The sequence below is a fragment of the Choloepus didactylus genome, chromosome X, assembly GCF_015220235.1.
Source record: "Choloepus didactylus isolate mChoDid1 chromosome X, mChoDid1.pri, whole genome shotgun sequence".
Classification (NCBI taxonomy): Eukaryota; Metazoa; Chordata; class Mammalia; order Pilosa; family Megalonychidae; genus Choloepus; species Choloepus didactylus.
Window position 1 is genome coordinate 40,310,988 of NC_051334.1, and position 27,131 is coordinate 40,338,118.

The 27,131-nt window shown below is 44.9% G+C and overlaps 1 protein-coding gene across 2 annotated transcripts; it reads right to left on the reverse strand.

Annotated features, from left to right (window-relative positions):
- CXHXorf38 (chromosome X CXorf38 homolog) lies at positions 1-26,526 on the reverse strand. 2 transcript variants are annotated; one of them, XM_037822327.1, is made up of 7 exons: positions 26,276-26,526; positions 25,976-26,110; positions 11,609-11,728; positions 8,848-8,997; positions 8,374-8,553; positions 2,749-2,912; positions 1-2,274 (listed from the first exon to the last, which is right to left on the reverse strand). In XM_037822327.1, exons 1-6 carry the CDS (start codon positions 26,489-26,491, stop codon positions 2,763-2,765), a joined length of 951 nt encoding a protein of 316 aa, XP_037678255.1. In that variant the 5' UTR covers positions 26,492-26,526; the 3' UTR covers positions 1-2,274; positions 2,749-2,762. The 2 variants fall into 2 exon arrangements, with proteins under 2 accessions (XP_037678255.1, XP_037678257.1); XM_037822329.1 differs by lacking the exon at positions 11,609-11,728.
- Positions 26,527-27,131: the final 605 nt, after the last annotated feature.

Below are 27,131 nucleotides of genomic sequence, written 5' to 3' on the forward strand. Positions count from 1 at the left end.
TTTCTTTTGAAATTTAAACTTTTAATTAAAAAAAAAGTCAACATACACAAGTTCACGTTTGCAGTAAAAATGTCATATGGGAGTGTACAAAATAGAAAAGCCAAATTGCTACTCGCTAATCCTCCTCCCCTTCTACTTCCTTGCCCAGAAGTCACACAGCAAAAAGGCTTGGGAAAATCTTGTAATGTTGGAGACCACTGTTATTTAAAAATACAAATGGTATCACAGCATTTTATGCACGGTTAGGCATTTTGTTTTTCTACCTAGTATGTCTTAAGAGCTCGTTCCATGTTAATGGTGCTGCAGCAGGGCCTCCTTTTTTTGTTACTTAATTTTATTTTTTATCCTCATTCTTTTTAACAGTTGCATAATATTCTGCAGTAGGGAGGTGCTGTGATTTACTGAACTGCCCTCTATCGATGGCTGCTGGGGATGCTCCCGTGTGAGCATGCATGTGCCCACAGGTTTATGTCTCTGTACATGCCCCATTTGCTTTAAAAAGCCTTCTCTGGGCGTTTCTTCCTTTCTGAGTTGCTTATTTCAATGTAACTAAATTCAGTGGTGCTAGTTTAAAGTTTTCTGAAAAATACTTTATCAGAGCAGATACTAAATAAATCTAGGAAGAGGATGGCTCATATACCATCATCCATGTCTTACAAATACTCACATTTGCATCTACTTCTGTGTCTGGCACATGGTTGACACTTGATCAATGTTTACTGAATAGTTAAATATTACAACTAGATGCAAGAGGTGTACAATGAAAGTGTTGATAACCCTAAGTTCCTAAAGTTAGAAATTAGGTCTTAAATTGGTTAGTAACTCGAGATTTAATTTGATCCCAAGTCTTGTATCTCATATCTAGAAAGCAAGAAAGATTTCATTAAGTTTCTTAGTCTGGGAGAGTTACAAGGTAAAATGAAAATTCTTAACTTTACTACTGAAGTCATGAAATGAAGGGAGAAAGACAATATACGACTAAAGACCAAATAGTAACTGCAAAGATTAAAGAAGGAATTTATCAACACATTTGCCTTCATCCAGGTTTTACAGAATTATGTTAAATGCATTTTAATGTAAAGATACACCAAACATACCCTGCCCTTTGTCCATTCTCTACAGCAGATTTCATCCTTGATGGGCAGCTGAATATACAAAGGAGCACGCAGAGGGAACATGGCAGTTCTGGCCCTGAAGGTTGGGTTACGAACTGCTGGACTTGGAAAGGATGAGGGTGCGGTGGTTCTCCAGACCACTGCATGTAACAGGATAGTGTTTGTGCAGTTCAGGAAACAAATGACAAAGTCAAAAGTGGATGACTTTTTGGAGAGAAAGACTAGAGTAAGCATGAATGAATTTATGAGATTTCAGTTGAAAGAAATGATGTCTCCAAATTGCCATAAGAATGTTGACATTTCATTCTTAAATTTCACAGCAAAGGACCAGGCTTCGTTAACAGTTATACATAACTCACATTTATGTCTGTGAATACTCTTACGTTGGCAGACAACCCTTCATTCAACAAATATTCACTGAGCACACAGGGCCAGGCCTTGTGCTTGGCACTGGGAGTATAACTGAATAAAAACAGCTGCGATTGCCATGGCAATTTACTTTTCATAAGAGAACCATAAACAAGCCACCGACTGAGGAGTGTCCCCCTGGCTTTCCTATTTCCAAGGCTGGCTGGGGCCCTCCCGGGCTTTGGTCAACACCCCACTGACCCGCCTCCTGGCCCTTCTGCCTCAGGCTGCTAGAAATTAGTTGCCACAGTGCTGTACTCATTGGAAATGGCTAGAAAATGGCCTTCTAGGCAATTTTTTCCTTGCCTACGGCCCATCCTTGGGCATCACTCATGAATGAGACTTCCAGGACTTGTCTGCCCGTGGACAGAGCACTCTGTGGGACCTCCTCAGCACATGCCCCACTGTGCTGCCTCAGCACTACGGTCTTTACTATGTCAAGCAGCACTAGGACCAGAAAAGAATCTCACCTTTTACATAGGGAAAAAAAAAAAAATCCCTGGATGGTAGCAAGTTTTGGTAAACGAGTATCTAAAATTTTTTATTGGTATAGATTACCCAATTCCAAGCTTATGAATATATATAAAAAATACTCCCAAGGAGCCAAAGTCCAGGAAAAGACAACAGAAATTCTTTTTTTTGTTCATGTACAGGACTCTCGTAAATCTTTCCTTTTGTGCAGAAGAGGGTGTCTGAGATGGAAATGATGCTGCCTTTCACAGAACATACCTGGTTTTTGTCAAAGGGTGACCTAAAATGAAAGAAAATGTTTTAATTTTCTTTATTTGAGGGGGAAAAAATGAAGTAATAAAGACACTGATTTTTTACAAAAAGTTTTCCTTGTGGAAATTAACCAGATGCTATTAAAGCCACAGCTAAGACACAGGCATTCTTGGTAAATTAGACTTTAGGGCTGAAATGCTTTCTGTTACAAAGTTGATTCACTTACGACTAGACCAGTGACTTCAGGAGTATTTGGCTCAGCAAAGTTGACAGGAAGCTGGTTACGGTGAATTAGTTCACAGATGTGAGAACCATTAATTAGAAATAGCACAAGGCTTAGTGTCTTTTCTTTCAGATTCAAGGGTATAGAGAAATAACAAGGGCATAGGAAATCTCAGCTGAGACTAAGTTGTGCGATCAGTATGGCCTTACATAACAGAACAGATATTAGAGAGATGCGACAGTTCTGTCCTTATTTAAAATCATATGCCTAAAAACTCACCTGAGGCCTACTCTTTAGGCGTCTTGTTCCCCAGGTTCCTCTGAATCCTCTTTTTGATGCTGGAGATGGAGGCTGTCTAGCCTCCGCATATCTTCCATGAGGCGCTTTCTAAGATCCTCATTGTCTCTCAGAAATGCCTTCATCGTTTTCAGTTTATCTGAGATCTGCAAGAAGGAAACCACGCAACGTACAGCTTTAATAATTTTTTGGCACACGTGTAATTTGAAAGAAAAAGTTACTAGCTCCAAGATTGGCTCCTGCTCATATGTCCACCAAAAGAGACAGAAATTCTGGCTACAGTCATCCATCCAGACAGGTGAAGGTTTGAAAAACAAAAACAAAACAAAGCATCCTCAACTCAAACAAAACACAACCCGGGAAAGCTGGTGCCAGGACCACATGGGGGTGGGGGCGGGTATTTGCTTGTCTCCTCAAATTCATAGAGTATATAATTTTTTGCCTTAAAACTTCCTGCATAAATATGAAAGGGCTATGTTTTATTTATTTTTAAACATGTATAAATTTATTAATTATATATAAATATATATATTAATAGGTAATAAATGCATATGATACTCAATTCAAAATGAACACGAGGGTTCAAGGTAACAAGTAAGCCCTCTTCTCAACCCTGTCCCCAGTCACCTAGCTCTCCCCTTCCCAGAGGCAACACAATGAATGGTTTCTTATGTTTCTTCCAGAGATAGTCTATGCATTTACATATGAGCACGTGTGTACATATTTTTTTTTGTTTTCTGCATTACAGTGGAAATTTTTTTGATGTCCTATCACTGACTTTTTTAATTTTTTGCAGATTTTCTAGAGATATATTCACTTGTCATATATTCCATTCAAAGTATACAACAAATATCTCACAGTACCATCACTTAGCTGTGCAATCATCATCACACTCAATTTTAGACCATTTTCATTGCTCCAAAAGTGAACATATTTTTAAAAACACAAATACTGGACACCGTTCTTACCTGTTCTTTACCAGAAGATAATTTTTTTAATGGCTGAATAGTATTTCAGTGATGGATGTTTCCTACTTTAATATATTATTTCAAACCTTCCGTGAAGACAAACAATGCTGCAGTAACTAACCTGGCATGTGTGTCGTTTTGCACAAGTGGCAAGTCTACTTGTAGGATCTGTTTTTAGAAGTGGACTGCACTTTTAATTTTGATAGATATTTGTTTTAATCTTAAAAGATTTTGCTAAAACTGCCATCTGTACGGGTTGTGCCAATTTAAACTCTCACCAGCAATGTACTTTCTAACATTTAAACTAATAAAAGTGCTCATAGGACAGTACTGTGGTAGTGCTGTCACCGGGCTTCTCCCGGGAAACTGCACTGGTCACTGTGTTCATTACAAAGAGGAGAAGTCATCATATTTTGGGGTAGGGTGAATTTTACTAAAATGGGGAACCCTAACTACGAGCTAAATCTGGAATATCTAAATCCAATGAAGAAGAGAGACTGCGCACTCTACCCCTAGCAGAGTGGGGGCTCTCCCACTTTCGAGAGTGTACGCAATGGATTCTGATCCAGTAGGTCGAGGGTGGAACTTGAGTGACTGTGATGTCAGGGAATGAAAGGGCCAGATGCAACATGATGGCTGCCAGGGATCCAAGGAAGGGGGGAAGACCGGCTAAGGCTCTGGGTTAGAATGAATAGGGAGCAGGGAGGAGCTGAAGATGATAGGTTTTCAGATGGGTTAGTAAGGAGACTAGGGCTGCGCCTTTCAGGTGGAGCTCTTTCTTACATGGTTGGAAGTAAGCCTAGAGCTCCCGAAGGCTGCCTGGGCTTCAAATAATAAATCTGGAAATCATAAAAGATCTGCAAAAGAAGATCACATCAGTGACAGTCATAGCTTCCCTTAGTAACCACAGGTGCTGCCTCTCAGCCCTTGTCAACTTCTTTTACTATGTTTGGGGCTCTAGACAGCCCGCAGGAGCCTCCCCACAGCCCCCATAAGATGCTACTGGGACCCCACTGGCTGCCATACACTTCATGCTCACACTCCAAGGCAGACGTCTGGCCCTGAGCCAGGTTCCCCTTCCCCTGGTTTGGAACACTTCTGATTTGAAGTCTTGAGAGCTGTGACCCTTGTGCTGTCACTTCCAGGCCTTTCCTGCAGGCCCTCAGAACCCTTTTGCTTTATATCCCACTCAGTTTCTTTGCCTTTGCTCAAGGTTTGATGCGGAAATCTCTGCTCCTCCTACACCATCTACTCTGTGTCTCTTTACTATTCTCCTTTCTTTCTAATTGGCGCCAGTAGGCATGTCTCAGGATGGACATATCTTGGAATTTCGGGTTGACCTTTTGTGAAAAGCAGTACATGCATTTGCTCTTGAAATGTGCTTGAGAGGTACCTGTGGCTGGGGAAATGATTTTAGATGGGAGGGAAGGGGAGGGGAAGGAGAGTAAAAAGGAGGCTCTCTTAAAAAAATTATTAAGAATGGGTAAGGCTTGTGCACAATTATATGTAAAGGAGAAGGAAAGGAAGTAGAGAGGGAAAAACAGAAAGTACTAGAAAAACTCTGGAATGCGATCAGACAGACTTGAGTGTTGAAGCCCAGCTTCGTCACTTAGTTAGCAGTGGCTATGGGCAAGCCACTTTACTGCTCTCCAAGTGATACCAACACCACAGAGGATTTGGTGAGGGTTCGAATCATCTCCCGAAAGCTTTTAGCATTGTGTCTGATCCATTCCTTCCTTCCTTCATTCGTTTAACAAATATTCACTGAGAACTACCATGTTCCAAACTAAGTTCTAGGTGGAAGATGCTTAGCAACTCCATTCTTTCGAGACACTTGCACCAAAACTCTTGTCGTGGGCTTTGACTCCTCTCTCTCACGTGTCACATCCGCCCACCTTCTCACCACCTCTACCCTGGTCGGAACTACCACCCTCTCTTCCCTAGATTACTTGCAATAGCCTCCTAACAGGTCTCCCAACTTCTGTCTTTGTCCCTACCCTCCTCTCGCCCCAGCTCAACATAGCATCCTCTACCCAGCAGCCAGTGGGCTCCTTTTGACCTTCTTCTGCTCAGAGCTCTGCAATGCCTCCCAGCTCAGAGGGAGAGCCTGTGTCCTTCCAATGGCTCACTGGGCCCAGGATGGTCCATCTCTGCCCCCTTCACTTCTCTGACCTTGTCGCCCACTCTTCCTTCCCTCAGTCCCCTCCAGCCACATTGGTCAACTCGATGGTCCTCAAACACTTGTAGCATGCTCCAACTGGGGCCTGGGCATGGCTGCAAATGCTCTTCCTCCAGACAGGTACACGGCTGAGCCTCACCTCCCTGGGGGGCTTGCTAAGCCCTGCACCTTCTCAACGAGGCCATCCTAACCACCCTACCTGATGCTCATCCACACTCTGCCACTCCTGATCTCCCATACTCTGCTCTACATTGCATTTCTCTTTCTTCTAACATACCACCCAATTTGCTTATTATGTTTCTGGTTTATTGTCTACCTTCCCCTTCGGGGATCTTTGTCTGTTTCGTTCACTGACATACACCAAGCTTCTAGAACTGTGCCTAGCACATAGTAAGTGCTCAATAAAGATTACTGGACTATAACAGATGAAGCGTCATTTTCTCTCTTTTTCCCTCCTGCCTTGAGACCATGCAGTCACTGTTCCTTCTCGCTATGGATCTCTGTGAGGGTGGTTCCCTCACCAGGGTTTAAGAAATGAGGAATGATTTTGAAGAATGTGCCGATTATTTACGTTTTTTTTTTTTTTTTAATCCATTTACTGCACTCAGTGTTCTTCAGTTGAATTTTTAAACATCCAGATCCCAACAGAGCACTGAGGGCTGGATTCTGCTCCAGATGGGCCCACGGCAGACACAAGCATGTCTGGGTGCCCCAGGGGCCTGAGCAGCTGCTGCTCTCATTTGGCTCCACGGTGGAAAGCGTTTTACGATCACAGTTATACATACAAAGTGTATTTGAACACGAGCCCCTTTTTATGATTTTATATACTGTTAAAGACTCGTCAAACTAACAGAAAGAATGGAAACGATGAGCTCTCTTGGACATATTCTCCTTGGTGCTGCTGGGGGGATCAAGTGGTATAGCCTTCCTGTGCTCCATGGGGCCTTTGTTGGAACTGTCACACTAAATTACCAGCCTTAGCTATTTTTTTTTTTTCCAACTTAGCCTTCCAACCCTGCCCCTACTGTTTTCATTAAAAACAGAAACAGGTCTTGTTAAACATTCACAAAAAAAGCCCTGAGGTCATAATATAATTGCTGTATTTCTTGATTCCTAGATAAACATTTTTTCCATCTTTTTAAAAACTCAAATAAGAATGCATCTTACCATTGAGAGTGTCTTTCTTAGAAGTAACTGAAATAATGGGGTGTCCTACAATTGATGGCATTCCAGAAAAAAAAAAAAATCACTGAAATTTGGTCTTATCAAATCCTCGGACTTTGGAGACGAATCCTAAAGAACACAGATAACCTATATATGGTACTGAACTTTCAAAGCAAGTCAAGATCCACATGCTGTGGAAAGCCAATCTCTAACTTCTTTTCTTAGAGACAACTTACCAATTGACCCTAACTTACATTTTCATCAACTGGAATAGTAAGGCAAATGCCATGGTCTCTTGAACAGAAAGCATGAAAAATGAGAATTTATAAACTCCATCTTGATACTTTGTGACCTAGAGGACAAGCCAATTAACCTCTATTTACTTTCTGTAAAACAGACAATTAGGGCTCAAAATTTACACTCACTACCTCCTCGGTGACACCAGATCTGCAGCCCAGCATGTGGAAAGGCACAGGCCCAGAAGAGGGAGACCTCTGGGCCAGCCCTCATGGCCCAGCCAGGTGGTCTTGTGTCCATCAGTGTGTTCCTTTGGACCACTGTCTTGTGTGTAAAGCAGGGGCCATGTAAGATGGCTGCTAGGTTCCCCTTCAGCTCTCAACTCATATCAACTCCTCTATGTTATTACTGAATATACAGTGCCCTTTATTACACAGACAGGAAAAGAACTGCAGCTCCCTCAAGAGAGAAGAGAGAACTCCTGACAACTCAGGGGCAGTAAGCCTGATCTCAGGGTTGTCTACTTTTGCTCTTTGTTTCTGAAAGAGATAGAAGAAAACCAGGTCTGGTTCTAATGACATTTAAAAATAAAGCAAGATGAAACACATGGATTTAGAAAAAGGAAGACTAAACAAATGGCCCATATTCTCATCTATCTATGTATTTATCAATCTATCTATTTAGATAGACAGCCAGACAACAGGAAAGAGGGAAAGAGAGAAAGAGAGGAAGGAAGGAAGGAAGGAAGGAAGGAAGGAAGGAAGGAAAAAAGGAAGGAAAAAAGGAAGGGAGGGAGGGTAAATGTGGCAAGATGCTAAAATTGGGGGGTCTGGATATCCAGGAGGGGGGAAGGGCAGGGGTATGGAGTTTTCTGTTTGTTTTTGTATTATTTTTGCAACTGTCCTGTAAGTTTGAAATTATTTCAAAGTAAAAAGTTTAAGGAGGAAAAAAATGAGCTGCTTTTCTTTCTGGACCTTTCTTTGCTTTTTGTTTACTCACACGGATAACGTTATATATATATATATATATATATATATATATTTTTTTTTTTTTTCTTACCTCTTCAGGCAACATCTCTTGTTCTTCTGCTTGAAGATACATCTCTTGAAGTTTTTCCTTCAGTAATTTCATTTCTATTTCATTTACTTGGCTCTCGCTCAGGTAAATTCCTGTTTCACCTTCACACCCATCTTGCTGATCTTCCCCAGGGAGATGAACAGCCCAGTCAGATGTCAACAGCTGTGAGATTATCAAACAAACATATGAACTGATTTAATGGAAAAGGTTTTCCGTCAGATCAAAGGATTTACAATTAATAATCATTAATTAGATACATTTTAATAGCATCCTATAACCACAAAAAAGCTTGTCAGCCCAGCAAAATTCTAGATTTCATGTCAACAAGGGATATTTTCCCCCTGCTTACACTCTAAAATTTAGTATAAATCTAATAAACTACAAATTCTACATGAGTGACTTTCTCACCCCACCCCTTTGTTCAGTATGCCCAGAACTGTTAAAGGTGATTTTTACCTGTTGTATTCTGGAGTATACTGCCACAATCTCTGGGATATTCCTGAACTCATTCACAAAATGTTGGATCTTCATCTGAAAATCTTGAAGCCACCCAGAAGACACTTTCATCTCTGAGGAGTGCATGATCTCATTACGACACTTAATCACCTAGTGAAGGACAAAAAAGATAAAAGGCTTCAAACAAACAATGCTATAAAGGGAGAATTTGCAGTTCCAAAGAAACATTTCAGCAAGGTTCTGTTAATTACAAAATCCACAAGTGGGGTCCCTAGAGAATGGCCAGAACTTTCTCAGGATCATGTACTTAATCTGGTGTGTAACATGGTGGAGGTTACTTCAGCCCCCAGGTCAGATCCATATTTAGTCCAGAGGGCACATACCAAGAAGTGAAATCTTCCTTGGGTCACAAACCAAAAGGTCTTCAAGGGTATGGTGGGTAACCTGAATGAAGCTGGCTATCTCTAAGAGCAGAGAGACAACAAGGAATGACGCGATTATGACAAACTGGAGAGTGGATGCCTTGTTGCCATGGAAGCAATATGAGTCCAGTGATGTCATATCTCCTGATAGTTAAAGAGCACCTGGAAATTCAGATCTTTATGACAACTTAATCAAAATTTTAAAATAAAAAAATATTGGGCAGGACAAACAAAACATGCCTCTAAACCAGATTTTGGCCACAGGTCTTCAGGAGTAAAAATATGGCAAATGGGGAAAAGAGATACGGCATTTCCCCCCCTTCCTAAGCCTCTGGAGCAGACTTCCAAGCAATCCAGAAGTTCCTGAGATGATCACATGCCTGCCTGTAGGTGCTGTGAAAGCCTGAGGGGATGTTCAACCCCCAAATGTTTGAATTAATTGGGGTAAGAAATACAAACCAACCTACAAGTATCCTTAGCCCTTGAAATCCTGTGACTAGCTGGATATCACTTAGACATATGCCCAAATTCCTTAACCTAAATCAACCTGCCAAAGAGCAAAGAGTATTTATTCTGGGTTTTCCCACAGGCTGAAGCAGATAATGCAAAAATCTTTTAAATTTTGTGGGCTCTCTGGGAAATTGGGCCAAGGATTTTTTTTTTTTTTTTTTTTTTAGTTTTTGTTAGTTTTTTTAAATTCAGTTTGAGATATATGCACATACCATACAATCATCCACAGTGTACAACTGTTCACAGTACCATCATATAGCTGTGCATTCATCACCAAAACCTATTTTTTAACATTTTCATTACTCCAAAAAAAAAAGAAAACAGAAAATATAAGTAAAAAAGAACACCCAAAACATCCCATTCCCCCATACCCCCCATTATTCATTTAGTTTTCATCCCCATTTTTCTACTTTATCTGTCCATACACAGGATAAAGGGAGTGGGAGCCACCAGGTTTTCACAATCACATGGTCACACCATGTAAGCTATACAGTTATATAATCATCTTCAAGAATCAAGGCTACTGGGTTGCAGTTCAACAGTTTCAGTTATTTCCTTCCAGCTACTCCAATACACTAAAAACTAAAAAGGAATATCTATATAATGCATAAGAATAACCTTCAGAATGACCTCTTGACTCCATTTGAAATCTCTCAGCCACTGAAACTTTATTTTGTTTCATTTCTCTCCCCCAGTTTGGTCCAGAAGGCTTTCTTAATGCTATGATGCCAGGTCCAGGCTCATCCCCAGGAGTCATGTCCCACATTGCCAAGGAGACTTAAACCCCTGGGAGTCATGTCCCACTTAGGGGAGAGGGCAGTGAGTTTATCTGCAGAGTTGGCTTAGAGAGAGAGGCCACATCTGAGTAGCAAAAGAGGTTCTCTGGGTGCAACTCTTAGGCACAACTATAAGTAGGCTTAGCCTCTCTAAGGGGGTTTTTTGATGTGGGATCCATGATGAAAAGAAAAGCAACCTACATTTTTTTATATTTGAAGACAAATGGCGTGTCTAGTCATACATTAATATACAATTCACATAAAGACATCCACATTTTGATTAAAAGATATCAAAAGGATCAGCTCCTGTGATAGGTCTTTGTTTCTGCTAATATCATAAAGGATTCTTGGGCCTTTCAGTAGCCGGCATGCTGGTAAAAATACCTACATCTCTCTGTATATTTTAAGTAATCAAGGTAGGTTAGATACTCTTTGCAATGACCCTCAGAGTAACAAATGTGCAAGAGTTGTTTCCCTGGTGTGACAGAGAACATCTACATCTCCCAGAGGAACATTTGACAAACACAGTGATTTATTCTGACACTGTTTATCCATTAGTGTTTCTGTTTTCCTCAGTTCTATGTAACTTGGTCTTGAAACTGTTTGGCCAGTGAGATTTCAAAGGGCAGGATTCAAATGCTGGCGGACAAGTGACAGAATGATGTTTGGCTCCATACTTTTTTTTTTTTTTTTTGATATGGAAAATCACTTTGCTTCTATTTGTGACAAAACAGGGAAGTGAAATTTCAGGTTCACATATTTTAGTGGTGAACAGCACAATAACAACTTGTCAGGGAACTGCAAGTAGGGAAAACTAAAAGGTTGGTCTCTTGACTGCATTCCTGCTGAGGTTCATGGATACCACAGAAAATGCACACAATAGGAGTCCCACTAGCCTGCTTGAACCAAAGTTGAACTTTCTTTGCACACCACTGTTTGGGGGAGATACTGTGTGCTATTTTTGCCTGGCTGGCTCCGCATGGTGGGGATTGTTTCACTGCTGGTCTACCCAACCGTCTCTCCTGACGTGGTGGGAAATCTGGCAGCTCTTACCTCGGTGACTTTCTTTCGATCAACCAGGAAGTGATCGCAGGAGTTGATGAGACTTAAAAGGGCAACAGCATCACATTCCTCGGGTCCTCTTTTATCTGTCAGTCCTCGGGGCATGAAGGCCTGTAGTACAGGGAGGCAAAAGGGCACCCCAAGTCTCCTCCAACTCTAGGAGCTGGCCAGGCAAGTATGATTTGCTTAGTTCCCAAGTGATGACTAAGATTCTCTTATTCACTGAGGCTTCCAGTTTGAGTCTTGTGAGTACAAAACATGAGAGGAGAAACGGTGTCACAGGAAATCCTCGTCAAGGGCAAATAACTGAAGGGTTGTTCTTTCTGTCCCTCTGCTACTAGACAAACCTGACCAGAGGCCTCCCACATAACTGGTTTTCTATTCTGTCTTAATGGCATATAAACAGGAAACACAGGTAGAAAGCACTTGTTTTCTTTCTTTAATGAAGTTCCAGTAGCTGAGTTATTAAAGATTTACAAATAAGTTATTCCAAAGTGGACATTTTTTAAATGACTTGAGAAACTTGTGTCATGTAGTATAGAGTTAAGAGTAAAGGTTTGATAATGTATACAACCTACTGTCAAATGTTCAGAAAACAGATCAGTAGAACAGTAGATAAATAAACTGACAGACTGAAGGACAGACAGAGAATGATACGGCGAATGTGGTAAAATGTTAAAATTGGTGGATCTGGGTATCTGAGAAGGGGGTGGGGGTGGAATTCTCTGTTTGGCTTTTGTATTGTTTTTGCAACTGTTCTGAAGGTTTGAAACTATTTCAAAATAAAAAGTTAAAAAAAAAAGGAAGGGTGTAGAATCTGACAGAGCTGGGCTCAAATCTCAGCTCTGCCACTTGCTGGCTGTGTGACCTTTGGCAAGTCACTTGTCCTCAGATTCCTCCTCAGTAAACAGGAAATAACCGTCCCCATGTACCTCAAAGGATGCTGTGAGAATTAAATGAGCTATTGCAGGGAAGGCACTTGCATGGTGCCTGGCGTGTGCTAATGAACAGGCCAAGAAATGCTGGCACTTGTCACAGTGATGGTACAAGGTGAGTAGGAGCTACAGGGGCATTTATGGATGGAACCCCGTTTGAGCATGCTCTTGCCTTTAGTAGAATTTTATGGCATGAACCCCAGAAGGGGTGCTATAGCCAGGCTAGGCATAGTTCCTTACAGAAATATCTCCAAATTTGCGTTTGGATGCAACAACTCTACCGATCTAGGAATCTCAAGAGTCCATTCCTACCAAGGGACTAGAAAATATGACGTGAAAAATTGCTCGCAATGAGAACTCCAAACAAAGAGAACTGTTCCCTTGGAAACAAACCCATTTCAGTAGGCAATGCCTCCTACAGGGCTGTTCCTAACAGTGTTCAGAAAGGGCTTGTGTTAAATGCTGACACACCCCAAGGAGTCAGGACTCTGTCCCTAATGGGGAGAAACCACACACTTGAGCCTCACATAATTAAGACTTTTGTATACACTGACTGACCCCTGTCAAAAGGTGCTACAGCCGGTACCATCAACTTCTTTCTAGGTCTTAGCCATTGAAATGCCAGCCGACTAAAAGAAGTCTATTCTGGATGCTACAGATGTTAACAAAGAAGTTAGCTATGCTTAGGACAGGCAAAATAATACAATGAAACTGAAGAAAAGAAACCACTTAATTCAGCTGTTTTAAGGTTAGAGGGGCCTTAGCTGCCTCAAGACCAGTCATAGTTTTTCTTTTCCATTATTTGTCCAGTTTGGCATTTCCTCACTGATATAAACCTGCTGCACCCACCATGTTAAGGTATTATTCTAGGAATTATACCTTCTCTTCAGAAAAAGAAGCCAACAGGAAGCCTCTGTTGCCTCGTCTATGAAAGCATTTTCTTAAAATTGTGTTTCATCACACTGTATTTCATATGTTGAATGCACACTGGTTAGAAACCTAGGTTATTGCCTTGTCCTACACTCTACTGCCTCCTGAATAGCAGACAAGGTTGGAGAAATAAACAGGGGCCAGATCAGGCTGGGCTTTATTGGCCTCTGGAGTTTATTCTAAGGACACCAGTAAGTCACCCTGATTTCAGGCAAGGGAATAAAACGATCTAACCCCCATCTGATGATCACACACATCCTGCTGTGTGGAGAACTGACTGGAGGGGACCAGGGCAGCAGCAGGAGGCCACCTGGGAGGCTACAGCCTTAGTCCAGGCAGGAGAGGGTGAGAGTTGTGAAGTAGAGATGGAGGGAAGTAGGGAGGATTCCCAAAATGTTTCACAGGTATAAACAAGGAGGTCATGAGAGGTAAAGAGATGAAACAAGAATGATTCTAGTTAGTTGGGGGTTGGGGAGATGGAGGTAGGTTTGGGGGGGGGGGGCACAGATTACCCATCCTGCTTTGGAAATAAATCCAGAATGCCCAAGAGATAATCGAGTGGTGGTGTCAAGTTGGCAGTTGGCTATGTGCCATCTGAGGCTCAGAAGAGAGGTCTGAGCTAAGGTTACAAATGTGGGGGCCACTGGCATAAAGGAAGCATTTCAGTCCATGGGTCAGGGCAATGTATCTTCAGGGAAGAGGGCAACAGAAGAGGCCCAGCCTGGAGTCCTGTGGGAGGCATTCAGAGGTCAGGCACAGGAAGGGGTGTCTGGAAAGAGGCTAAGGAAGAACAAGGAGGAAAGAACGAAGGTCATGTGGGCCCCTGACAAGAGCAGGGGCAGTGGAGGGGCAAGGACAGAAGTCAGGGCGGAAGAGTAAACAGAAGCTGAGGCAGAGAGAGTAGAGCAGAAAACCCCCTTTTTGAGAAGCTTTGCTGGGTATGTGTATGGGAAACCGACAAAGAAATGGGGAGATAGCTGGAGGGATGGATCAAGGTAGGTTTTTCCTTTCTTTTTTTCTTCCTTCCATTTTCGAAGTATTTATTCAAGTGTTTTCTTTTTTTTTTCCCTCCCCCTTAAAACAGCTTTATTGAGAAATAATTCACATGCCATGCAATGCACCCATTTCGAGTGTACACTTCACTGGCTTTTAGTATATTCTGAGATGTGTACAACTATCACCCCAGTTAAGTTTAGAACATTTTCATCATCCCCAAAGGAAGCCCCATCCCCATTAAGCAGTCGCTTCCCATTCCTGCCTGCCCCAGCAACCACTAATCTAGTTTCTGTCTCTATGGATTGGCCTAACCTGGACATTTCATATAAATGGAATCATGCAATAGGTGGACTTTTGTACCTGGCTTCTTTCCCCTAGCACAGTGGAGTGGCTGAATAACACTCCATTGTACAGATAGACCATACTTTGTTTATCCATTCACCATTTGATGTACATTTGGGTTGTTCCCACTTTTTGGCTTTTATAAATCATGCTGCTATGAACATTTGTGAATAAGTTTTTGTGTGGGCATATTTTTCATTTTTCTTGGGTATATACTTAGGAGTGGAATGGCTGGGTCTGATGGTAACTCTGCTTAATCCTTTCCTTTTTTTTTTTTTTTAAATTAAATAAACCCAGGCCAGAGTAAAGCTATGTGTATAGTGATGGGAATAAGGTGGGAGGGAAGAAGAGTAGATAACTGAAGACTCAAAGTCCTTGGGCAGGTGGGAGGGGATAGGCTCTGACATACAAGGGGAAGGATGGGTGACCAGAGGAGAGACCCCCTTCCCCGTTTGTATCAGTAGGAGGAAGATGATACATATGCAGGTAGGTTGGGAGGCCTGGTGACAAGATGAGAAGGCATACATCAACTTCATGAAGCATGAGTTAGGGCACCAGCTGGTTGCAAGGTTTGGGGAACGGGAGTGAGAAGGCGGCAAGGGAAAGGTACAGATACTGGGTCTTCAGGAACAGGAGCCTGCCAGAGAGACATGCCGGACTGCTGGGCTCATGATCAAGAACTGAAAGTGAAACCAGTGAGAGTCTTCCCTTGAGCAGAAGCAGATGATGGTGTCATCAGGGCTGGAGTTGGGCCAGGCAAGTTCAGAGAAAGGAGAGAAGAGGCTGAGATAATTGCAAGAGACCAATTATAATCAATGGACCATGGGATCTTGCCAGCTAAAGAGAAAATTGAAGCCTGGAGGGCAGAGGCTGCTAGCTCTCAAGAAAGCAACAAATGCTTCAAAGAGGTGGAAGTAGTGTGGAGGTAGGGGGTGGGGGTATTTGAGGAGTGTGCCAAAGGAGAGCAGGATGTTAGAAATGGAGATTTCCATCTGACATGGATATCTGCAGGGGTTGACCGAGGTGGAGTGAATCAGAGAATGCTGGAGTAAGGGGCCCAAGAAGTGAAAGGATGAGGTTGAGAAGGGAGTATAAACACAGGGGAAGACTAGACAATCTGCAGGTGACAGCAATGAGAAGAGGGGAAAGGGAGGCATAAACAGGTGGCTGAGGCTTCAAGAGGATTCCCAGGGGGTGAAAGCAGCAATGGAGGCCAAACAGGTCAGGGAAAAGGGATGGTTACAGCAAAGGGTAGGGTTCTGTTTGAGTTTTTTCTCTTTGCTATGTAAAAGTAGAAGTTGGCAACTCTATGGTGGCAATGAAAAGAAAACTGTGTGTGTGTGTGCGTGTGTGTGTGTGAGAGAGAGAGACGGTTTACTGGTCCACGGTATCCAAAAGTCTGGGACCACTGATACAGTCCAGCTCCCTCAGTTTTGAGGCTAGGAAACAGAACCTGGCCCAATGTTGCATCACAGCAGCTGAGTCCGGCCTCTGACTGCCTGCTTCCAAGACACTGTTCCTTCCCAGGCACAGACCCTGTGTCTGCTGCTAACGTGCAGACTGACTCCAAGTGTTAACTTGTCGTAGGCAGTCACTTTTGACTGCCCCTCTCCATCCCCTCACTGGGCTTCTACCAATCATCAGAGTCATGAAGTATTCCCAACAGGCCCCACTAGTAAGTCACATTGCCAAGATTTGAACACAGGCCTAACCATCTCTTTCTAGCTGGATGCCTACTCCTTCCCCACCTCCCTGAAATTTTATTCCTTGACTGGGCACTTAAGATCCTTTCTAGTTTAGCCCTAAGTGTCCCTGTCTCACTCTGCCATCCTCATGTCCTCATGGTACCCTATAATGCCAGCAAATTGAGCTATTCAGTAAGCCTCCCCTCAGAGATGCCTTCCTTCTTTGGCTGTGCTCATGATGCTGGTTGTGCCAGTTTGAATGTATTGTGTCCCCCAAATGCCATTATCTTTGTGGTCTTGTGTGGGGCAGACGTTTTGGTGCTGGTTAGATTTGCTTGGAGTGTGCCCCACCCAGCTGTGGGAGATAATTTTGATGAGATGTTCCCATGGAGGCGTGGTCCCACCCATTCGGGGTGGGCCTTGATCGGTGGAGCTATATAAATGAGCTGACTTGGGGGGAAGAAAGAGAGTGCAGCTGGGAGTGATGTTTTGAAGAGGAGCAAGCTTGCTAGAGAGGAACGTCCTGGGAGAAAGCCGTTTTGAGGCCGGAGCTTTGGAGCAGATGCCAGCTGCCTTCCTAGCTAACAGAGGTTTTCCGGAGGCTATTGGCCATCCTCAGGTGAAGGTGCCCGGTTGCTGATCCGGACGCCATTGGCCATCCTCAGGTGAAGGTGCCCGGTTGCTGATGTGTTACCTTGGACGCTTTGTGGCCTTAAGACTGTAACTGTATAGCCAAATAAACCCCCGTTTTATAAAAGCCTATCCATCTCTGGTGTTTTGCATTCTGCAGCATTAGCAAACTAAGACAGATTTTGGTACCAGAGAAGTGGGGTGCTTTTGCTGCTGAGTTTGCAAATACCAAACATGTTGGAACGGCTTTTTAAATGGATAATGGGGAGTTTCTGGAAGAGTTGTGAGGAGCTTGATAGAAAAGGCCAAAACTGCTTTAAAGAGACTGTTTATGGAAATATGGACTCTAAAGATACTTCTGATGAGGACTTGAGCAGAAATGATGAATGTGTTGTTGCAAACTGGAAGAAAGGTGATCCTTGTTTTAAAGTGGCACAAAATTTGGCAAAATTGAGTCCTGGTGTCAGATGGAAGGAAGAATTTAAAAGTGACAACCTGGAATACTTAGCTGAGGAGATCTCCAGACTATCTGTGGAGGATATACCCTGGCTTCTCCTTGCAGCTTATAGTAAAATGCGAGTGGAGAGAGATAAACTTAGAACTGAACTCTTGGGTTCAAAGAAACCAGAAGCTGATGGCTTAGAAAATTACGAGCTTCCAGGGGGTGGAATCCCAGAAGCTACAGCCCAACGTGAGGACATAACCAAACATGGAACCCAGCCGCCATTTCAGTACAAGCCAAGATTGAAAAAGGAGTTAAGCAGAAAGGATTTGTGGAAAGTCCTATTGTCTAATGGCTTTGACCCCTGCATGCTTCATGCGAAGCCAACAGAATTTTTGCGAGATCTTTATAGACAGAGCCATTGCCGGTCTGGATTGGAGGAGACAGACAAGGAAAAAATTAAAGTAAAAATCTCTTCAAAGACAGAGCCATGGAGGATGAGGTCTGGAGTCAGGAGGTCTCGGGCTGGGAGAGCGGAGCAGCCCACACGCATGGAAAGGGTGAGTTTGCCCTGGAGGTCGAGGGCGGGCTTTCCGCCTCGATGCTCTGGAAGAGTTTTGCCACCTCAGGTCCCAAAGAGGTTGGAGCACATTTCCAGGGAATTGGGGAGAGCCTGGCTACCACCACACTGTTCTGAAGGGGTTGAGCGTGTGCCCCGGAGATGGAAGGGAATCCGGGAGCTGCCCCGATGTTTGAGGAGGGTGGGGCCGAGAAGGTGGTCTCCCCAATGTGTGGACATGTTGGAGCACTCACCTAAGCGTTTGGAGAGGAAAGGGCTGCCAGAAAGGCCCTTAGGAAGGGTTAGACTCCCGCTCTCTCAAGCCCCAAGGATGCAACATCGTTCTGTTAGTGACTCTCAGACTTTGAAATCTAATGGAGTTTGTCCTGCGGGTTTTAGGAACTGTTTTGCTCCTGTTAACCCTGTTTTCCTTACTGTTTCTCGTTATGGCAATGGAAATGTTCATCCTATGAATGTCTCTCCTTTGTATATTGGAAGCACATAACTTGTTCTAGGTTCACAGATCCACAGCTAGAGGGGAATTATGCCTTAGGACTGACCAAGCCTAAATTGATTTTGATGGGATTTTGTACTTAACTTTTGTTACTGAAATGATTTAAGTTTCTGTGATATTGTGATGAAATGAATGTGTTTTGTATTTGGAAAGATAATGTCATTTTGGGTTCCAGGGGGTGGAATGTGCCAGTTTGAATGTATTGTGTCCCCCAAATGCCATTATCTTTGTGGTCTTGTGTGGGGCAGACGTTTTGGTGCTGGTTAGATTTGCTTGGAGTGTGCCCCACCCAGCTGTGGGAGATAATTTTGATGAGATGTTCCCATGGAGGCGTGGTCCCACCCATTCGGGGTGGGCCTTGATCGGTGGAGCTATATAAATGAGCTGACTTGGGGGGAAGAAAGAGAGTGCAGCTGGGAGTGATGTTTTGAAGAGGAGCAAGCTTGCTAGAGAGGAACGTCCTGGGAGAAAGCCGTTTTGAGGCCGGAGCTTTGGAGCAGATGCCAGCTGCCTTCCTAGCTAACAGAGGTTTTCCGGAGGCTATTGGCCATCCTCAGGTGAAGGTGCCCGGTTGCTGATCCGGACGCCATTGGCCATCCTCAGGTGAAGGTGCCCGGTTGCTGATGTGTTACCTTGGACGCTTTGTGGCCTTAAGACTGTAACTGTATAGCCAAATAAACCCCCGTTTTATAAAAGCCTATCCATCTCTGGTGTTTTGCATTCTGCAGCATTAGCAAACTAAGACAGATTTTGGTACCAGAGAAGTGGGGTGCTTTTGCTGCTGAGTTTGCAAATACCAAACATGTTGGAACGGCTTTTTAAATGGATAATGGGGAGTTTCTGGAAGAGTTGTGAGGAGCTTGATAGAAAAGGCCAAAACTGCTTTAAAGAGACTGTTTATGGAAATATGGACTCTAAAGATACTTCTGATGAGGACTTGAGCAGAAATGATGAATGTGTTGTTGCAAACTGGAAGAAAGGTGATCCTTGTTTTAAAGTGGCACAAAATTTGGCAAAATTGAGTCCTGGTGTCAGATGGAAGGAAGAATTTAAAAGTGACAACCTGGAATACTTAGCTGAGGAGATCTCCAGACTATCTGTGGAGGATATACCCTGGCTTCTCCTTGCAGCTTATAGTAAAATGCGAGTGGAGAGAGATAAACTTAGAACTGAACTCTTGGGTTCAAAGAAACCAGAAGCTGATGGCTTAGAAAATTACGAGCTTCCAGGGGGTGGAATCCCAGAAGCTACAGCCCAACGTGAGGACATAACCAAACATGGAACCCAGCCGCCATTTCAGTACAAGCCAAGATTGAAAAAGGAGTTAAGCAGAAAGGATTTGTGGAAAGTCCTATTGTCTAATGGCTTTGACCCCTGCATGCTTCATGCGAAGCCAACAGAATTTTTGCGAGATCTTTATAGACAGAGCCATTGCCGGTCTGGATTGGAGGAGACAGACAAGGAAAAAATTAAAGTAAAAATCTCTTCAAAGACAGAGCCATGGAGGATGAGGTCTGGAGTCAGGAGGTCTCGGGCTGGGAGAGCGGAGCAGCCCACACGCATGGAAAGGGTGAGTTTGCCCTGGAGGTCGAGGGCGGGCTTTCCGCCTCGATGCTCTGGAAGAGTTTTGCCACCTCAGGTCCCAAAGAGGTTGGAGCACATTTCCAGGGAATTGGGGAGAGCCTGGCTACCACCACACTGTTCTGAAGGGGTTGAGCGTGTGCCCCGGAGATGGAAGGGAATCCGGGAGCTGCCCCGATGTTTGAGGAGGGTGGGGCCGAGAAGGTGGTCTCCCCAATGTGTGGACATGTTGGAGCACTCACCTAAGCGTTTGGAGAGGAAAGGGCTGCCAGAAAGGCCCTTAGGAAGGGTTAGACTCCCGCTCTCTCAAGCCCCAAGGATGCAACATCGTTCTGTTAGTGACTCTCAGACTTTGAAATCTAATGGAGTTTGTCCTGCGGGTTTTAGGAACTGTTTTGCTCCTGTTAACCCTGTTTTCCTTACTGTTTCTCGTTATGGCAATGGAAATGTTCATCCTATGAATGTCTCTCCTTTGTATATTGGAAGCACATAACTTGTTCTAGGTTCACAGATCCACAGCTAGAGGGGAATTATGCCTTAGGACTGACCAAGCCTAAATTGATTTTGATGGGATTTTGTACTTAACTTTTGTTACTGAAATGATTTAAGTTTCTGTGATATTGTGATGAAATGAATGTGTTTTGTATTTGGAAAGATAATGTCATTTTGGGTTCCAGGGGGTGGAATGTGCCAGTTTGAATGTATTGTGTCCCCCAAATGCCATTATCTTTGTGGTCTTGTGTGGGGCAGACGTTTTGGTGCTGGTTAGATTTGCTTGGAGTGTGCCCCACCCAGCTGTGGGAGATAATTTTGATGAGATGTTCCCATGGAGGTGTGGTCCCACCCATTCGGGGTGGGCCTTGATCGGTGGAGCTATATAAATGAGCTGACTTGGGGGGAAGAAAGAGAGTGCAGCTGGGAGTGATGTTTTGAAGAGGAGCAAGCTTGCTAGAGAGGAACGTCCTGGGAGAAAGCCGTTTTGAGGCCGGAGCTTTGGAGCAGATGCCAGCTGCCTTCCTAGCTAACAGAGGTTTTCCGGAGGCTATTGGCCATCCTCAGGTGAAGGTGCCCGGTTGCTGATGTGTTACCTTGGACGCTTTGTGGCCTTAAGACTGTAACTGTATAGCCAAATAAACCCCCGTTTTATAAAAGCCTATCCATCTCTGGTGTTTTGCATTCTGCAGCATTAGCAAACTAAGACAGATTTTGGTACCAGAGAAGTGGGGTGCTTTTGCTGCTGAGTTTGCAAATACCAAACATGTTGGAACGGCTTTTTAAATGGATAATGGGGAGTTTCTGGAAGAGTTGTGAGGAGCTTGATAGAAAAGGCCAAAACTGCTTTAAAGAGACTGTTTATGGAAATATGGACTCTAAAGATACTTCTGATGAGGACTTGAGCAGAAATGATGAATGTGTTGTTGCAAACTGGAAGAAAGGTGATCCTTGTTTTAAAGTGGCACAAAATTTGGCAAAATTGAGTCCTGGTGTCAGATGGAAGGAAGAATTTAAAAGTGACAACCTGGAATACTTAGCTGAGGAGATCTCCAGACTATCTGTGGAGGATATACCCTGGCTTCTCCTTGCAGCTTATAGTAAAATGCGAGTGGAGAGATAAACTTAGAACTGAACTCTTGGGTTCAAAGAAACCAGAAGCTGATGGCTTAGAAAATTACGAGCTTCCAGGGGGTGGAATCCCAGAAGCTACAGCCCAACGTGAGGACATAACCAAACATGGAACCCAGCCGCCATTTCAGTACAAGCCAAGATTGAAAAAGGAGTTAAGCAGAAAGGATTTGTGGAAAGTCCTATTGTCTAATGGCTTTGACCCCTGCATGCTTCATGCGAAGCCAACAGAATTTTTGCGAGATCTTTATAGACAGAGCCATTGCCGGTCTGGATTGGAGGAGACAGACAAGGAAAAAATTAAAGTAAAAATCTCTTCAAAGACAGAGCCATGGAGGATGAGGTCTGGAGTCAGGAGGTCTCGGGCTGGGAGAGCGGAGCAGCCCACACGCATGGAAAGGGTGAGTTTGCCCTGGAGGTCGAGGGCGGGCTTTCCGCCTCGATGCTCTGGAAGAGTTTTGCCACCTCAGGTCCCAAAGAGGTTGGAGCACATTTCCAGGGAATTGGGGAGAGCCTGGCTACCACCACACTGTTCTGAAGGGGTTGAGCGTGTGCCCCGGAGATGGAAGGGAATCCGGGAGCTGCCCCGATGTTTGAGGAGGGTGGGGCCGAGAAGGTGGTCTCCCCAATGTGTGGACATGTTGGAGCACTCACCTAAGCGTTTGGAGAGGAAAGGGCTGCCAGAAAGGCCCTTAGGAAGGGTTAGACTCCCGCTCTCTCAAGCCCCAAGGATGCAACATCGTTCTGTTAGTGACTCTCAGACTTTGAAATCTAATGGAGTTTGTCCTGCGGGTTTTAGGAACTGTTTTGCTCCTGTTAACCCTGTTTTCCTTACTGTTTCTCGTTATGGCAATGGAAATGTTCATCCTATGAATGTCTCTCCTTTGTATATTGGAAGCACATAACTTGTTCTAGGTTCACAGATCCACAGCTAGAGGGGAATTATGCCTTAGGACTGACCAAGCCTAAATTGATTTTGATGGGATTTTGTACTTAACTTTTGTTACTGAAATGATTTAAGTTTCTGTGATATTGTGATGAAATGAATGTGTTTTGTATTTGGAAAGATAATGTCATTTTGGGTTCCAGGGGGTGGAATGTGCCAGTTTGAATGTATTGTGTCCCCCAAATGCCATTATCTTTGTGGTCTTGTGTGGGGCAGACGTTTTGGTGCTGGTTAGATTTGCTTGGAGTGTGCCCCACCCAGCTGTGGGAGATAATTTTGATGAGATGTTCCCATGGAGGCGTGGTCCCACCCATTCGGGGTGGGCCTTGATCGGTGGAGCTATATAAATGAGCTGACTTGGGGGGAAGAAAGAGAGTGCAGCTGGGAGTGATGTTTTGAAGAGGAGCAAGCTTGCTAGAGAGGAACGTCCTGGGAGAAAGCCGTTTTGAGGCCGGAGCTTTGGAGCAGATGCCAGCTGCCTTCCTAGCTAACAGAGGTTTTCCGGAGGCTATTGGCCATCCTCAGGTGAAGGTGCCCGGTTGCTGATCTGGATGCCATTGGCCATCCTCAGGTGAAGGTGCCCGGTTGCTGATGTGTTACCTTGGACGCTTTGTGGCCTTAAGACTGTAACTGTATAGCCAAATAAACCCCCGTTTTATAAAAGCCTATCCATCTCTGGTGTTTTGCATTCTGCAGCATTAGCAAACTAAGACAGATTTTGGTACCAGAGAAGTGGGGTGCTTTTGCTGCTGAGTTTGCAAATACCAAACATGTTGGAACGGCTTTTTAAATGGATAATGGGGAGTTTCTGGAAGAGTTGTGAGGAGCTTGATAGAAAAGGCCAAAACTGCTTTAAAGAGACTGTTTATGGAAATACGGACTCTAAAGATACTTCTGATGAGGACTTCAGCAGAAATGATGAATGTGTTGTTGCAAACTGGAAGAAAGGTGATCCTTGTTTTAAAGTGGCACAAAATTTGGCAAAATTGAGTCCTGGTGTCAGATGGAAGGAAGAATTTAAAAGTGACAACCTGGAATACTTAGCTGAGGAGATCTCCAGACTATCTGTGGAGGATATACCCTGGCTTCTCCTTGCAGCTTATAGTAAAATGCGAGTGGAGAGAGATAAACTTAGAACTGAACTCTTGGGTTCAAAGAAACCAGAAGCTGATGGCTTAGAAAATTACGAGCTTCCAGGGGGTGGAATCCCAGAAGCTACAGCCCAACGTGAGGACATAACCAAACATGGAACCCAGCCGCCATTTCAGTACAAGCCAAGATTGAAAAAGGAGTTAAGCAGAAAGGATTTGTGGAAAGTCCTATTGTCTAATGGCTTTGACCCCTGCATGCTTCATGCGAAGCCAACAGAATTTTTGCGAGATCTTTATAGACAGAGCCATTGCCGGTCTGGATTGGAGGAGACAGACAAGGAAAAAATTAAAGTAAAAATCTCTTCAAAGACAGAGCCATGGAGGATGAGGTCTGGAGTCAGGAGGTCTCGGGCTGGGAGAGCGGAGCAGCCCACACGCATGGAAAGGGTGAGTTTGCCCTGGAGGTCGAGGGCGGGCTTTCCGCCTCGATGCTCTGGAAGAGTTTTGCCACCTCAGGTCCCAAAGAGGTTGGAGCACATTTCCAGGGAATTGGGGAGAGCCTGGCTACCACCACACTGTTCTGAAGGGGTTGAGCGTGTGCCCCGGAGATGGAAGGGAATCCGGGAGCTGCCCCGATGTTTGAGGAGGGTGGGGCCGAGAAGGTGGTCTCCCCAATGTGTGGACATGTTGGAGCACTCACCTAAGCGTTTGGAGAGGAAAGGGCTGCCAGAAAGGCCCTTAGGAAGGGTTAGACTCCCGCTCTCTCAAGCCCCAAGGATGCAACATCGTTCTGTTAGTGACTCTCAGACTTTGAAATCTAATGGAGTTTGTCCTGCGGGTTTTAGGAACTGTTTTGCTCCTGTTAACCCTGTTTTCCTTACTGTTTCTCGTTATGGCAATGGAAATGTTCATCCTATGAATGTCTCTCCTTTGTATATTGGAAGCACATAACTTGTTCTAGGTTCACAGATCCACAGCTAGAGGGGAATTATGCCTTAGGACTGACCAAGCCTAAATTGATTTTGATGGGATTTTGTACTTAACTTTTGTTACTGAAATGATTTAAGTTTCTGTGATATTGTGATGAAATGAATGTGTTTTGTATTTGGAAAGATAATGTCATTTTGGGTTCCAGGGGGTGGAATGTGCCAGTTTGAATGTATTGTGTCCCCCAAATGCCATTATCTTTGTGGTCTTGTGTGGGGCAGACGTTTTGGTGCTGGTTAGATTTGCTTGGAGTGTGCCCCACCCAGCTGTGGGAGATAATTTTGATGAGATGTTCCCATGGAGGCGTGGTCCCACCCATTCGGGGTGGGCCTTGATCGGTGGAGCTATATAAATGAGCTGACTTGGGGGGAAGAAAGAGAGTGCAGCTGGGAGTGATGTTTTGAAGAGGAGCAAGCTTGCTAGAGAGGAACGTCCTGGGAGAAAGCCGTTTTGAGGCCGGAGCTTTGGAGCAGATGCCAGCTGCCTTCCTAGCTAACAGAGGTTTTCCGGAGGCTATTGGCCATCCTCAGGTGAAGGTGCCCGGTTGCTGATCCGGACGCCATTGGCCATCCTCAGGTGAAGGTGCCCGGTTGCTGATGTGTTACCTTGGACGCTTTGTGGCCTTAAGACTGTAACTGTATAGCCAAATAAACCCCCGTTTTATAAAAGCCTATCCATCTCTGGTGTTTTGCATTCTGCAGCATTAGCAAACTAAGACACTGGTTTTACATCTACCCCGATCATCTGTTGAAATCTTTCCTCTACCTTTCCAAGCAGGGGTAACAAACGCAAACGCCCTCAGGTAGTAGACAGGTAGAAGAAACAGTGAAGCTGGGTCGGGTCCAATACAACAACCCTGAACTCCCGAGACGCTTGAAATAACACATTAAAAAAAAAAATCTTGCTGGTCAAATAAAACCTGTCAGCCTTGACTCTAGATGTAAAATCGGCAAATCGATCTTTCTCTCCGCATCCCTCCTTTTATGAGGCCCCAGCTACCATACAGACCCAAAAGGTGCCCCCTCCCGCACCGCCCCCCGCCCATGGGCACCAGGTCACCGCAGCCTCCTCCTTCCCTCTGGGCTGCAGGTGCATACCTTGGCCACCTCCCAGGCGTCGACGGGCCAGCGGCCTGGGCAGCAGTTTCCCCAGTGGATGTCTCCGTTTCGGTGGGTGTGATGCTTCAAAATCTCCCGTTTCCACTCTGCACACACCTGACACTGAGGCTGAAACTACAGGGGGCGGCCGTGAGGAGCAAGGGCCGGAGAGAGACGGGCGGTGTCTCGGGCAGCAGAGCCCCGGGCGTCGCGGTCGGCCCCGCCCCACGGAGGGAACCGGAAACTCTGCGCTCCGGGGCGGGAATAGGGAGGTGTCAAGGCCCGGCGCCAGGTGCTCACCTGGCGGGGACCCGGGCTGCACCGCGAGCCGCCGCGACAGGTGGCGCGAGGGCCCAGGCTGGGGACGGTGGCGAGCAGGCCGCGGTGGAAGGCGAGCACCTCGCGGTCGACGAAGCCCTGCAGGCAGCCGCGCAGCAGCAGCAGACAGTGGCCCGCCTTCACCCAGTTCTTGTACTCGGCGCAGTTGAGGCGCGCGACCAGCTCGGACAGCACCATGTCCCGCTGCGATCCGGGAAGTTACGGAACGGGGTGGGGCGAGAGAATAGCAGTGCGCAGGCGCGAGGCCCCGCGAAGCGCCAATTAACAGCGGCGACGCGCCTGGTCCCGCCCAGGAGCCGCCCCAAGCGTAGGACGCGAACGGCAGAGGGGCGGATGTTTTTGTTTCACAGGTACGTCAGCCTGACTACTCTCAGACTTAAAGGAACCGCTACCTGAAATCTTTACGCTTTCTTCTCTGTCCCCCAAAACGCGACCCCGTCAGCCCCCGATTCCTCTTCTTCTGATGTCTAGGCTGCTCTGCTTTAAAATTGTTCTGGAGAACGAAGAAAGTACTCAAGGCACATTTCTTGGATTATAAATGTTCCTTGCAGTTCTAGAATTTACAGTTCTAGGAAGTTTAGTTAAATTGGTTTCTAAGCTCACAAATTAGCTGTAGCAAATCGCGGTTGGTGAAATGTGACCCTGGATGCCAGTACCATGCACCTATTTATGCCCCTGCTGTGCCAAGCTGACACAAAGCTCAAACACCTCGGCCACTGGGCCATCTAGCAGGGGGAAACAGGCCAACACATCACCTCGATTCTGGAGGGCTGTATAGCCCTGGGCCTGAGAGAGTCTTCTTTCACTATGGTCCTGA

Excerpts from the sequence above, each read along its gene's own strand:
- CXHXorf38 (XM_037822327.1), bottom strand. The coding sequence starts at position 26,491 with ATGGTGCTGTCCGAGCTGGTCGCGCGCCTCAACTGCGCCGAGTACAAG. Across the intron at positions 26,111-26,275 it reads GCAGCCCGGGTCCCCGCCAG|TTTCAGCCTCAGTGTCAGGT; the intron begins GTGAGCACCTGG and ends CGCCCCCTGTAG. Across the intron at positions 8,998-11,608 it reads ATCGAAAGAAAGTCACCGAG|GTGATTAAGTGTCGTAATGA; the intron begins GTAAGAGCTGCC and ends GTCCTTCACTAG.